Raw genomic sequence first — 15581 nt, 5'->3', positions numbered from 1 at the left:
TTTTTTTTCTGCCCTACTTTGTCTCTAAATACAAGTACAGTACTGTAATAACCCTATCCTGTTGTCAAAGTAACAATCAAAGCTTCAAAATATCCAGTAACATTTTAAATGCTTAAAAATTAGACCCAATTTACTTTTTTTATTCAGTTATTGATCAATCAATTGGAGTTAATGTGCCTTGTGGAAAACGCAACTAAATGGAGATACTAATAGTTTTGTCCAACGCCGCCTTTAATCACTCTTCTTTCCAGCAACGTTACCCACTGTATCCGTCTCCCCAAGCGGGACTCTCCCACACTTTGGAATGTGAGGAACCACGTGACAGGCTTCTACAACTTCATTGAGTTGGCTATTTCATCCAATCGTTGCTTTCTTCCATGGAGGGTCTTCAGTCCTAAACCAATCCGCTTGAAAGTAGGGGCGAGGATATTTGTCGCCGATGACGTCCACACACTCCCAGTTAGATCCTTGGATCCTTGGCATGGCGTAGGGAAAACGGAGTACTTTTTATGCTGTTAGAGAGCAGGCTTGTGCATTTCCATCCAGGAAATAATCAGTTCCGTCGTTTAATATTCATATACTGTTCTAGGTAAGTAATACACGCTGTATAAACCAGTTACTCTTCTTAATCTATAACTACTGCGCAACCAAATCAGTATTTCAAATTTAGGAGTTGCATTTAAAAAGTTTATCGACATACTTTTCCTACTATAAATCGAAATAACTCTTATAGCGCGATATTGTGACGTATAATTCCAACCTGCGAAACTGTAAAGAGAAATGAAACTGATAAACGATGTACTGTAACCAGAGATGTTTGTAACTTTTATTTTAAGCGAGCATTGAGCCAGACGACCTTTCTTGGAAGATATGAAACGTAAAAATAAAAGGGTTCATAGTCATACTAATATTATCCCAAGTAGTGGCTTTCTTTTTGTGGTTTTGCTTTTAACTAAATATACTTGCATACACCGATTTACGTGTACTTTAACAAGATACATGTACACCCTTGGGGTTTGATAGCTCTGTGTGTGGCTTCTCAGTTATGTGAAATTTTGCATGACGTGTTTCTAGAATTAGAAAACTAGGGAAAGGAAGGTCTTACTTACAAAGATATCTGGCAGGGTAACTATTGTTAAGTGCACTTTTGATGAACCGTTTATGGTCAGTTTTGTTGCACAGTGTTCAGAGCACGTACTACATTCGCCGGTAGTGCAAACTGTAATGTAGACTTTTCATTCCAAATACTGTGTATTAAATCAACGTTGTTTTATGTACAGACAGTGCTAATATTTCAGCTACATGTGTTAGGGAGGTATGTGGGGGAAACAGATGAGCGGTGAGTGTATGCTCAGTTCAACAGCCTTTCTCTGATGAATGTTGAGCAAAATGTTTCTACTGTACCACTGGCAGGCAGTTTCTTGAGTACTATAGGACGGATTTAAAATAGCATTATCAGTGTACAATTATACTATTTAGATTTTGTTTCTTCATTAATTTGAATTAGTGGAAGCTTGTGCCATAATAATATACTCACTATACAAGCTTCATCCCAACTCCCAACCTCTCACTGTATAAACTTGACAAAATACATTTTATTCCCCTTATAAAATGTTAAGGGTCGGGTTGCTGTACAGTCATGATGACTGTAAGAACCATTTTGAACCAATAGCAAGGATTGCATGGAACCAAACAGTGACTCGGATGACCCCAAACCACAAATTACTGGTACAGTGTATTGTTTTAATTAAGCAGTGAATTTGATAAAGAACATCAAAGAGTATGATGTAGACTAATGCTAATACATCATAATGCTAGCAAGAACACTTGAAATTCTTTGGTTGGACTATGTAGGGATTGCCTTATCAACCATCCATCCAAAATTCAATGTGGTACAACCTTCAATGTGGTACCCATCTTGTCAATGGCCACTGCTGCAACTGTGCTTTGGTGGTTGTGGGATGGATTGCAGATTTATAATGTCATGTGTGCAGCATCGTAACCAGAGCTGACATTCTGCCGAGGTCAAACTTAGGTTTCAGGATGTAGCTGGCAGTATTTATATGACAGCTTGGTATTTACTGTTCAACCTCCAAATCTATGTTACACTGCAAAGTATCAGAGAAAATGAAGGAGTCTTTTGTACTTTACCAGAATTTTTACATGAGCATCAGCATTGATGATTGCAAAAAAACAAGAAAGGACACAACCTCGGTGTCCTCATAGCTAGTTACGGCCATGCATGCGTGTATTTGTTGAGTGGATAATAGTTGTCTATTGAGGGATACAAAGTGAGTAAGCGGGGTAAATGCCCACCCCTTGTAATTCTCAATTTCTAGGTGGATAAGCTGTTCCAGTTGTGCTATCTTTAGACTTTCTCTGAATGTTAATAGGGCTTGCAGAGCAAATCATTAACAATGTACAAATGGTAACAAATGGTAATTACAGTGAGGTTTAACCTGAACCTCACTGTCATCATTAATTCATCCTCCATTAATTCATCAGTAAAGTTATTACAATACTTATAGCCTACAGTATGTTGTAGTGACACACTATGCATTTAATGTAAAATGCATTTAATCAAAAAAAAAAAAGATTTACAAACAAAGGACCATCTCTTGGAAGTACCCTGTCATAGATATTTGACCCCTGCAAACACTGAGGGCTCTCGCACGTAGTTACTGTAAGTGCACTGAATAAATTATAAGTCATATTGGCTTAAGGCTATAACTGTAGATTCATTATGATTCAAGAAACCTGATGAAAAGGCAGTTTGTTGAGTTTTGTGGTCTTAAAACAGTTACAAATGAGAGGATATCATTTGGTCGATCAGGGCTTGCCGGTTCTGGTTCCTCGAAGCTGATTGATCCCAAAACTTTGTCTCTTAAAGGACCGCAGTGCCCACTTCGGGAGTCGGTCTTAATTGGTACACATCACAAAACTCAGGACTGTATGGTAGAGTAGGGGCGTGTTCAGGTCAAGCTTCAGGGGAAGCTTAACTTTAGCCAGCTCTAAATTTTAAAAGAAAGTTCTATGGAATTGATACACTATAGCCTAAACAAAAACATCCGTCTTGGCCAGGAATCTCTTGACATTTCCTGGCAGTGGCTCTTATCAGTATGCCAGTTAATAATACATACAGTTGGCCTACTTTTATATTCAGCATTGATTGTTATAATGTAGCCTACCAACTGTCCTGATGTCCACAAATGTGATAATGTTGATAACTGTCAAAGTTTAATGAACGTGTAGAAAATGAATAGATTCAAAACTTTACTGCTACTCCAGAGCTTCATTGAAAATAGATAAAGTACTGCAAGGGTAGCGTAGTATTGAATTGAAGCGAGAGCAGGAAGCATGCATGAGGGTGCGCTACGTTTCATTAGAGATCCAGAAGAGGCCTTCACATCAGAAACTGGAATAACGTCTACTCTTAAACCCCAAGGGATAAATGTAACTCTGGACCACATGCTTCTAATACAAGTGTTGTACTGTAATTGTTTAATGACACGGTGCTACTGTAGGGGACTCCTGAGCCCTTTGTTGATACAATAGCAAGCTGCTTGTGTATCTGCTTGGGTGTTTAAGTGGACTTCTTTTTTTTCTTTTTGAGTTAAACATTTAATTTGGAAACACTTAGCCCTGGCTTTTTTTCTTTTTGTAAATGCTTTACTTGTTTGTGTAATAACTGCTAAGTATTTCCATTTTAGTGGTGAGAAGCAGAGTAATTGCATGAGTCCGGAAATGTGGGATTCTTTTTTTAATGGCCAGTTAATATATTTAATAGGCTATTCTTTTTATGCAAAATGAGTTATTCAGAGGTGTTATATTGTGTGTTCCCATATTATTGAGCGTAACAAGATCCCACATACAGTATCTGGTAACAGAGTACAAATAGAAATACAATTTATCCAAATATTGAATATTCGGAATAGTAATGTCATTGACACACATATAAATGTAGTGATTGACATAGACAGATACTGTATCCCTTTTCTATGTCTGAATATTCCAGCATGTGTGTCTGGTGCTGTTTTCTGTTTTGAAATGGATATGACAAGAAGTCTAGCTGGATTACCAGCATTGTATTTTAATCTCTGGCCTTCAGTATTTTAGGGTGTTCACTAAAGAGAATATAAGAACATAAGAAAGTTTACAAACAAGAGGAGGCCATTTAGCCCATCTTGCTTGTTTGGTTGTTAGTAGCTTATCCCAGAATCTCATCAAGCAGCTTCTTGAAGGATCCCAGGGTGTCAGCTTCAACAACATTACAAGAGAATAATGACACTCTTTTTTTGTAATTGTAACTGATTATAATCCAATACTTCAGTTCTGCTACAGTAATACATTGGAGGACATTAGTGAAGTATGGGGGAACTTGGGCTAGCTTTCCTATAAAGGCAGCTTAGTGGGCCCGAAGTCATGCCGACTAGTTTAACAGTAGAATCGCCGCGGTTATACTCGTACCTAAAACCGCCGCCGACAGTCATTCTGACTGTTACATTTTAAACAACATCAATATTAAAATAAAAAGACAAACTATCAGATACCTTTCAAAAGTTTTATTCAAGCACATCATATCAAACATCTGCACAACCGAAACACTTTATTTAAATTATGTATGAAACATAAAAGGGTTTATTTTCTAACTTACCACAATAAAGCACTACTTTAAAAAATGAAAAACTATAATAAAATAAACATTTAAAAAGAAACTAGTGTGTAAACAGGTATATGTATATACAAAATGAAATTATTTTTTAATTTAAAACAAAAGTAACATATGTTTTCTGTCAGTAGGTGCAGCACTGAATCCAGATTTTGCTGCAGCAGCCTGCTGCTTTGCAGGTTTCTGATTGAAATGTTTCTGCCAAAGCGCAGCGTCAAGATGAAATCTCTCCTACTGATATTTTCCCCGGTGCATTCTTTGTACAAAACGAAAGAATTGATGGCTGCCAGGTCCAACAGAGATAACAGGCTTATATATATATATATATATATATATATATATATATACATATACATATACATATACATATACATATACATATACAGTATATATATAAAAAATATAATATTATAGGTTATATTCAAAATGAAAACATGTATTGTAAAAGGCAGTCAAAATGACAGCTTTGACGGTTCTAGTGTTAAATAATTTTATGTTGCATTTACTAAAACTACAGGTAATGTCCGAATAATTGCCTGTCTTTGGTCGTGTGGGAGGGGTAGTTTATTGTTAGAGGTGTCAACTTTAAAGTTCAAATCCAAACCAGCAACCTGTTCACTTTTACAGTAAGCACTACTGCAGCCTATACACTGGCTCCTAACCTTGAATTTTGTTTGGAGTAACCAGCTTTTGAATATTTTTGAATAAACCACCAAAACAGAACATTTGTAATAGACTGCATCACATTCAACAGCATCAACTTCAGCAAAGCAAAATCAATGTTTAGTCTTAGTCAGAACACACACAGGTTTGATACGTGCTCAGTGTTCCTTAGTCCTTTATTCAGTACAGTTCAGCACAGTGCATCATATATAATTATTATAATTATAATATATATTTTTTTATAACCCCAGGTGATGAAAAAACCTCCAGGTTTATTGTGAGCTACTGTAACAGTCAAATCGGTTACAAAGCTGTTTTATGAAGTGTTTCCCTTTTTCCATACAGTACTTGACTGTTAATAGTGTTTGCATTACTGAACAATACGAGATTTAAAAAAAAAAAAAAAGTTGCTTTAATTTGAAATTTAACTAGATAACCTCATTCCCAACAAATCTAGGCATTAATGAACCTTTATTGGTCGATGAATGTATAGGCGCTGTATGGTTTGATTTATTTATACAGTACGTCCATGCTTGCAGTATAATAGCTGTGTCCTTGCTTTTGTAAAGAATGGTTTTGTACTTCAAATATAAACAATGTAATTTCTGGCTAAATTACAGTGTGTGTAAAGGAAACCAAGTCTGCAATTATACTTGTGTGTGCCAATCTGTGATATGGCATACAGTCACAATTCAGTATCGGCACCTTTTGTGTACATTCTTTGCTTTGACATGTCGCTGACATGTATATACAGATGTACTGTGTGATGTGGGTAGAGTCTGCTGCTAAAACCAGAAAAATACCAACTTTATAATAGATAGAGGTAGTAGTGAGAGATATATATTTGCATGAAGGAGAAACCCAGACTAATCTGTTTGTATATTTAACAATTTGGGCAAATCATGTTACACAGTGTGAATTTTATTTATGTGTTGTATTTATTTTTGTGTATCTAGAAATGTTTTTTGCTGCCTATTAAAAAAAAAAGTGAGGTAAGGTTTCACATTCAGCTGCCAATTCTAAATTTTGAATGCTATGCTTTTAAATTTTATTTTCATAGCCCTTGGCAAATATACAAAACAGGGTAATTATTTTTGCACGCAGGACTGCCTTATTTTCTTAATAAAACTAGCCTTTTTTATAAAGCAGGCAGTAAAATGAAATTAACAGTGAGTCTGTGAAGTTTGAAATGTAGGTCAAGATTAAAGAATACACATTTGTTTGATGTACAGTAGGTCCCTTTTCAAGATGTGTTTTTACCTCGGTTTTGTTCCAAGCATTCCAGCAGTAGAAAGTGCAGACGGTAGTGATAGCAGTTTGTGTTGCATGTTTTGGGTGGTTGTCTGTAGCTGATGGGCACCAGGTGCTTTTATGAGAGAAATATGTCTGTGTTTTGCTGTTGGTGAGTCACTGTGTGGTGTCTTTGAGAGAGTGTGTTTTTGTTCTTGTTGTTCAAGGTTTGGTGTTGAATTTGAGCCTGAAGCTCCTGTTATTGCCCACAATGTACTGTAATTACTACAGCAGTCATTTTGAGAGGCAAAACGATAGCCACAGCAGCTGAAGTAACACGACCCAGGGAAATATAAAAAGCAACAGAGGACGTGGCTTTTTGGATATGCCATTTAAGATCATGTTTTATTATTTCTACAGTAGCACACATTTGTCCACCATAATCCTAATGTTGTACTTGGTACGGTAGCTGGGAGTTATTTATGATGTTTAAATAGTGCTTAGAGTCCATGTCGATTTGAGAGAAAAAAAAAACCCAACAACAAATAGAACTGCTGTAAGAGCAGTACTGTATACTGTACAGTGTGATCGGTCATACAAGAAGGATACTTTTTTTTTTTTTTTTATCTAAGTTTAAACATTAGGTACTGTAGATTCATATTGCATCGACATTGAGAGACAGCTGGACCATGTTGAAGGACTTCAGTGGAAAGGCTACTTTTTAGTCAAGGTCACCAGTTCCATCATTACATTCTTTAAAACATTATGAAAAGGATCAACACTGGTAAAGAGGAACCTACTGTAAGAGTCAGTCATGGTAACCCTGATGTACATATTCATGCAGGAGCTGAACTCTGAGCACTAGAAGAGCAGCAATGGCAGTCTATCATTTGTTACATGGGCTGGTGCCCAGTAGCTTTTGGATTGTTCAGACTCATTATGTTGGCTGTCAGGCATACTGTGTGTTACTGCAACTCAAGCACTTTTCCCTTTCATACAGAAAATATCTGACATTGTTCTCATTCTCAAGCTGCATCCACACTGGAAAAGAGTGACACAAGCGAAATCCCGAATGTCAATCCACACCAGACACGACTTCGAAATGATCCAAAAGACTGGAAATATACATGACCCCGCCTGTGCATTCCTATTGGACATACTAGAGATGGGCTGTCCCATTACAAAACAGGGCTTGTTTTGATAAAAAGGTTACCACCCTGACCTATGGCAACTACATTGTAAAATAATGATTAGAGTTATTGAACATCCCTATATATCCAACAGTTTTATTATTAGTAGTAGTAGTAATTGTACAGTTGTAGTCGTAGTATTTTTTTTTTCATGGTACAGTAGTAGTAGTAGTCTGAAAATAGTAGTATAGTTCAACTGATATTTTCAACAACATTATTTTATTGTTATACAATTTTTATGTACAACTTATTACAATCTCATTTGTTAATTTACAAATTCCTTCTTTGATCCTTTTTGTTTATTAACTTTAAGTATTTAAGTGCAATATTATTATTATTATTATTATTATTATTTATTACTTTGTTGTTGTTAAACACTACATAATTGCCATCTTTTTTTATTATTATTATTATTAAAATCTGTGTTATTATGCGCAGGTCACCACTTACCTTGTATTATTATTTAGTTTTACCTTTTAAAACAGTCTGGTGAACTTGAAAGAAAATGCTTTATAAATGTGGCTCATAATTTTCAAAATTATGTATGAGCTTGGTAATGTGGGATGTGTTGCATAGAATACAAACGTATTGCTGGCTTTGTTTTACAACATATAGAATAGTAGGACCTCTAATATTTGTTTGGTGAATCGCCACAAAACTTCACTTTATGCGTATGTAAAGACCTTCTTGTCACAGATTTGTGCCACAGAACAATTTAGTGAACAAAATGCTATTTACAAACAAACAAACAAACCAACAAAAAAAAAGCCATAGCTTAAAATTAGGTCACACGTTCTGGTTGTGTGAATGCTGGACCTTTTTTGTATCATTTAAAAGCCAGCAAAAGTGCACATAATTTAAATGCTGGATATGTAGACTGCATGTATAGTCAGATTTTTATTTTTGCTTATTAATAAACCTATTTTTATGCAACTTGCATAATCAGAAAGGAAATGTCTCGGTGCTGCTAAATGCACCACCTGCAAGCCACCCAGGCTTTGTCTTTCTTCTGGGTGTCTTTGTAGTCGTTCAATTTGCAATCATATAATAAAGGACACAGCTTGACGTGTTTTGAGGCATGTGTTTGACGTGTGTCAAGGGCGTTAACCTTGCTCCTGATTGCTCAGCTTTATTCCAGTCGCGTGACGAAAAAAGTAATAATAATAATAAAAAATAATAATAATAATATAGAAACAGGTTCTATTTCAGCTACGCAAAATTGTCAAAGCGACGTCGCTCGCTGCTTGTGTGTGTACTCCTATTTGACTGCAGTGACTTCTAAGTTATTCACTTGCGTTCAGTGTGGATACGGCTTCATCCTATCGTAAAAGAAAAGGGTTTTGAAAACAGAAGGGTAAATGGTTACACAAATTTTTAAAACAAAATTACAAATCAGGGCTCCATACAAAAGAAAATTGGTTGCCAAATCCAATTGCTGGGTGCCACTTCAGGAGCAAGTTGGTTGCTACCATATTCAACTGCTTAAAATACAACAACTTGTTAAGACACTAAAGTGATACTGCAACAGTAAATTAATGTCTGTACTCACTTGTTTATGGCCACATTCTCCTGAATGGTTACTCTGTGCAACTGATGATTGCAGTGAACTCACCATGTTTATATTTTAAAGTGTGTCTGGAATTGTTGACAGCACCTCTAGTTGTGTACAGTTGTATCATGGGGAAATAGCATGCTGCAGCTCCCCTGCTCAGTGTCAGTGAAGTCCTGATTTGACCGCATGTAACACAGACGGCTCTTATGATTTACATGTTAGTTTATTTTTCAGTAAACACAAGTTTACATTGCAGCAAGCTGGTTCTGCTATTTACAGTATTAAATAGTACTTTGTTCACAACACTCGAACACGTTTGGTCACCGTCACAACTGTTGCATGAAACTGGGGTTACTGTATTCTGCTGGTGTTAATACAGCACCTATCTGAGCTTACAAGCATTTGTATTTGATGAAATAGTTATTATTATTTATTTTATTTGTTACCGTCCTTCTCGCACTTGAGTTTATTAAAAATGTGATATGCACTTTCCCCCCTTACAGACCGACGTTGTAGTGCATTCATGAAAATTGACACATGCTTTTAAAGGGAGAGGCAGCATTTTTGTGTTCAAGCGCCAATCCGCCTAACCCCGAAAAAAACTGTTTACAATGTTTGTTTTTTTTGTCGGTTTACAAATATTGTAAATAATAATAGAACTAAAATAAAATGTGCATGGTTATTGGAAACCAAACTTTTTCAAAAGTTCTGAATGTGATAAAAAAGAAAAAAAATCTGTTCTAAATGCAGATTATTTTTAAAACAAATAGAATTATTTTAAATTGAGTTTTTTCTTGAGGAACACTTAAGTGATCTACAAGTCCTGGTTTGGGAATGCTTTGCTAATGCACACTGATGTTGCAGATAGTTTTGAGCGATTTTATGTTTCTAGTTTAGCTTAACTTGACAATTTGACGTCGTCTGTAACTGTGATGGCGATGATGTGCTGTCGATCTGATGGTGTCATGCACACTAAGATTGGTTGTATCCCCTGAATGCTTGATTCGAACCTTGCATATTTTACACACAGCATGACTTATCAAGAAGATGAGGCGAGTCCACACTGGATTTTAAACCAGCCAGAGCAGGTTGAATTTTGCTGCTGCCCTGGTGAGATTATCAGCATTAATAACCCGCCTCCACTCAGCTTCCGTTTCGCTCCGCTGCCAGCGGACTTGACAAAAACACTCAACACAGTGAATGGTAGGTGAGGCTGCTAGGGTACATGCTAATAAATAATGTTCTCGAATTATCAGTGTAGACACAATTTAATGCATTCTCATGTTTATGTTGGCAGATACAATTTTACTAAAACAAACAACAACAGTGTATCGATAATCATTTCGTCAAGGAAAATATCCCGGTTCACCGTGTGAGTCGTTGAATTGGCACACACCTAATGCTTTCTATTCCTTTCTTGTCTTTGTTATTGGGCTACTAAAGTTTTAATTAATCTAGATCTAGAATTCTTTTTTTTTTATTGATTGTGATAAATGGGATTTTCAGAATAGTTTTGATTAATGGATAGCAAAGACAGCCACTGTATTACATCTTTAACACAAACATACAGTACAATACACCATTGTTTTAAGAAGAGATACAATACAGTATATCATACCTTTTTCTGAACTTTTGGCAACAATCTGTTTGTTCATTCCAGAATGGGGCAGTCTTTCAAACAGGCCCTGGCTGCCAGTAATTCAGTGTTCTTCACAAGTAACTTTTATACAGAAACACTCGCCATACTGTAGTATCCAGTGATCTTTTTTCAAATCAAAACTACTGTATGTCGATTTAAATGCTTAGATTCTTCATTACTAAACACTTTCAAGCTCAGCTGGACCAAGGGGGGTATTGCTCGGCCACTTACGGTAAACCTGTATGGCCACTTGATTATTTGTTGGATAGCCCTTGAAACAAGCTTTAGACCGATACTACCTTCATGGAGAAAAAGTAGGTCAAAGGTCATCAATGGGCCTGTTTACCACCAGAGACATTTCTCATCACGCCTGCTAAGATATTCCAACACTGCACCTACTGTACAATTCACCACAAAGATCCTTCCTGTTTTAAATAAACCTTTCTGACTTAAACACAAGTGACCTCTGTGTGGGAATAACAGTCCTTAGTCGGTGTAATCATATTCAGCTATAAATGCCAAACAATGTCTGATTTTAAAATAACATTTCAAGGGAATACATGTGTACTGTATATAGCCTTTTTTTAATACTTTGAATGAGGCTTGGCCTAATTTCCAAACCCTGCTCTGGAATTCTAGGGATTACAGGGAACAATTTAGGACATGGTTGAACCGAAGACTTTGCCCATCTTTGCTATTACTGTATCTTTGAGGTTGTTGATAGTGCAGTGTAGTCACTCCTCTCCTTTTTTTTTTTTTTTTGAGTGGTTAGGAGGATGTGAGTCACTCCATGTCTACTGTTAACTGAGCACAGGTTCAGACATTCACCTCCTTGGAGTACTTTAAAGACAGTAGAAATAAGTCATTGTCTGGGATGCACATGGGTAACAAATCAACCATTTGCATGCTTCTGGTCTATAAGCCTATTGTTTTTTTCTGGACAGTACTTGAGATGACTAAAATGTGCAGCAAAATGTTTTTTAGAAACCTAATCCCATTACGTTCCCATTCTGTAGTAACACATTCAGTACTAAGGTCACCATCAAACATAATCACAAAAACACAAGCATGGTATTGGACGTTCTGTGGCATGTCTAAACTGAACCATGAAGTAAATACAGTATTGTAGCTTTTGGCTTGCACCAAAAAAAGCGAATCTGAAATCTACATTCTCATCTTTTCAAAAAAAGGTTATCGTTTGGCCAGTGCCTTCATCAGTGAGAGCCCCAGTTTCTGGACATGCATTTCAGAGGGTTTAACGCAGCTACAGTACATGCAAAATAATAATTACTTAAACACCCTTTATTTTAAAGGAAATAATATTGTTTGTATTCAATTAAGGATTTAAAATTGAATTTCCTTCAGTTCATTTCCAGTGGAAAATGGCACTTTTACAATTAACATTTGTTGCATACAATACTGTATAACAACCTTTAAAATACACATATTCAAGAAAACTAATACAAAAACAAAGTTGTAAACCCAATATATATATTAATGAGAAGTATAGTGCAGTACAACCCAGTGTTCAATTCTGATGTCCCAAAGAACTATGTCTGCAGTATGTAGAATATATATATATATATATATATATATATATATATATATATATATATATATAATATATATATATATAATATATATATATATAATATATATATATCTATATATCTATATATCTAGGCTACACTGATTTTAGTTGGTAAAGTGTCTTTGAAAATGCATTTTGGTATGGTTTTTGTACAGTAGGTACAGTACCATGCTGTAATTTTTTTGTGTATGTATTTAACAGGAAAAAAAAATTCAAGTTTTATCAGGTCATGCACGAAAGGTTTGTTTTTCTTTTGAAGATTTCACTTTCAAAGTGTTGCATAAATAAACATTTGTGAGAAGAATCAGCTTTATTGCACTTTTTAATTAGAATGGAGAATTCCCAAAACTGTTCCAAGCAAAGTCATATTTTTTTTTTACAGCAGACAGTGTTTTGTTTACCCTCAGACAGTGGAATTAGAGGATTGCATTCGAGCACATGAATGCTGAGAGAGAACCATGTCAAGAAAATGTTTCAAGACTGCATGCTGGGTTGCACCAGCTATGCGTAAGTTGTTACTTGGCTTAGTTATAGCGCAAGTCTATAACTGGTTTTACACATTACTAAATTTCCATGGGTTGCACCAGGTAAGACAGTTATAACGTAAGGCTTAGTTGTTACTTACATTTTACACATACCTTCGGGTAGGTGTAAGCCAGATCCAAGCATGACAGCTTTATTCTGAAGCATTCAAGTCTGTGGGACGAATTTAATGATGTCGATTTTAAAGGGAAATTACTCAGATTCAGGTTATAGATTCAGAAAGTGGTTAATGGTCAGTTTTCTAAACCCTGGAAATGCAAACCACAAATTTCATTTACTGAAATGTACAACTCGTTATAATAAACACTTCCATATATTGTAATGTTGGTACAACTATATTCATTAGCCTTAGATTAGGGAGTATTTTAAACAGTTTCCATTGAAAAATTGAATACATTTGAAAAAATATGTACAGTTTATTCAACATTACTAATAATAATAAAGTAAGATGCAACACTGAGTGGAGAGGTAAGCTCTTCATTACAGTGTTATCTGTGTGAACGGGAAAAGTCTGCAGTGCCGGTATCCCGACTCAGAATGTACTGATTTAATTAATAAATTCATCTTTAACATAAAACATTCCCAACTAAATGATATGCTTATCATCGGTACCTGTAATCGGTCGCATATACTACTAATAATAGTTTAAAGCCAGGCACTATGACTAGTCGGTTGTACGAGCTGTTTTGATCAGCAGCGTCCGCACTCCAACATCCTCAGTGCTGATTGGTTATTGTAAAGGCAACACGTGATCGACTTGGAGTCTCCGGTCGTAGTAACAAACTAGCTAAGTTCTGCCTTAAGTATGTGTTATGCAACCGAAAATAGGACAGCGCTTAGTTAGCAACTAACTAGTAACTACTAAGCACTTAGTGAAAGCTTTACGTGTTAACTTACGGACAAACTTATGCATAGCTGGTGTAACCCAGCCCAGGTCATTAACACTCCTTGGAGAAAAGATGTTAGTAAAGAGTAGGAAATATTACTGCTTATTAGAACTGCCACGCGGAGCACTGCTTTTTAACTGTTTTATATGCCACTGTGCAGTATATTGTATTAAAGTGAAAATCCCTTTTAAATTAATAAATGCATCCCCTGTTGGAAACTTTGAGAAGATTTTCACTTTACATGTTAACTGTTAAGTCAGTATTGATAAATCCCTGTTCTTTTGGTAGACCAATCCAAAAGTCAAAATCATGGACTGAGTTGAATCACAGTGATTGGTTCCTTTGACTTTTATTGCAAGGACCACCTTAAATGGTGTTCACCAGCAGACATATTTTAGTCTAGACTTATTACTATAGGGATGATGTATATTTTTTGTTTGTCTGATACAATCTTGTAGATAAGGTAGACCCACAAGAAAAATGTATCCCCACCATGTGTTTTACTTCCTTGTATGCCATTTACCTCTGCGACTATTAGCTGTTTTGTTTTCCTTGGGTTTAAAAGTTCATGTGGAAAATCGTTGAGCCTGTTTTTTCCCCAGTGTTATAAATCCACCACAGAGGAGCTCTCGGAGCCACAAGACAAGGAAACGTCATATTTGCCACTGGATTAGCCAATAAAATAAACACACAGTAGGCACACAGTATTTCATTTAATTAGCCTGTTTTTTTTTATAATTCCTCATATTTTTATACAATTTTGTCCAGCTAACTTTCTGAAGGATGTAGACATTTCTCCAGGAGGTTATTCTTGATTCCCACCAGAACTTTGTTCACGGTAGCAATACAGTAAAATCTACTGTGTGGGACACTTTAGGGCAGTGGTAATCAACTCTGGCCCTTGATTTTAAAAAAACTATGTATATATATATATATATATATATATATATATATATATATATATATATATATATATATATACTGTATATGTGTATATGTGTATGTGTGTGTGTGTGTGTGTATATATGTATGTATATATATATATATATATATATATATATATATATATATATATATATATATATATATATATATATATATATATATATATATACACACACATACATATACATATACATACAGACATGCTCAAATTTGTTGGTACCCTTACAGCTCATTGAAATAATGCTTCATTCCTCCTGAAAAGTGATGAAATTAAAAGCTATTTTATCGTGTATACTTGCATGCCTTTGGTATGTCATAGAATAAAGCAAAGAAGCTGTGAAAAGAGATGAATTATTGCTTATTCTACAAAGATATTCTAAAAGGGCCTGGACACATTTGTTGGTACCCCTTAGAAAAGGTAATAAATAATTGGATTATAGTGATATTTCAAACTAATTAATTTCTTTAATTAGTATCACACATGTCTCCAATCTTGTAATCAGTCATTCAGCCTATTTAAATGGAGAAAAGTAGTCACTGTGCTGTTTGGTATCATTGTGTGCACCACACTGAACATGGACCAGAGAAAGCAAAGGAGAGAGTTGTCTGAGGAGATCAGAAAGAAAATAATAGACAAGCATGGTAAAGGTAAAGGCTACAAGACCATCTCCA

The 15581-nt window shown here is 35.5% G+C and overlaps 1 protein-coding gene across 5 annotated transcripts in view; it reads left to right on the top strand.

Annotated features, from left to right (window-relative positions):
• The first annotated feature begins 371 nt into the window (after positions 1 to 371).
• The window catches only part of LOC117419772 (liprin-beta-1-like), a 51646-nt gene continuing 36436 nt past the window's right edge, over positions 372 to 15581 (top strand). For 3 of the 5 annotated variants that reach the window (XM_034032858.3, XM_034032861.3, XM_058986190.1), the window contains exon 1: positions 373 to 589. In XM_034032858.3, coding sequence (XP_033888749.2) covers positions 510 to 589 — 80 coding nt within the window. In that variant the 5' untranslated portion in view covers positions 373 to 509. Of the gene's footprint in view, positions 590 to 15581 lie in introns of all 5 variants that reach the window. The other 2 variants (XM_058986189.1, XM_058986188.1) reach the window with 1 other exon arrangement.

This window comes from Acipenser ruthenus, chromosome 14 (assembly GCF_902713425.1).
Source record: "Acipenser ruthenus chromosome 14, fAciRut3.2 maternal haplotype, whole genome shotgun sequence".
In the NCBI taxonomy this organism is placed as follows: domain Eukaryota; kingdom Metazoa; phylum Chordata; class Actinopteri; order Acipenseriformes; family Acipenseridae; genus Acipenser; species Acipenser ruthenus.
Note: the sequence above shows the minus strand (reverse complement) of the source record. Positions and strands in the feature narration are given on the sequence as shown.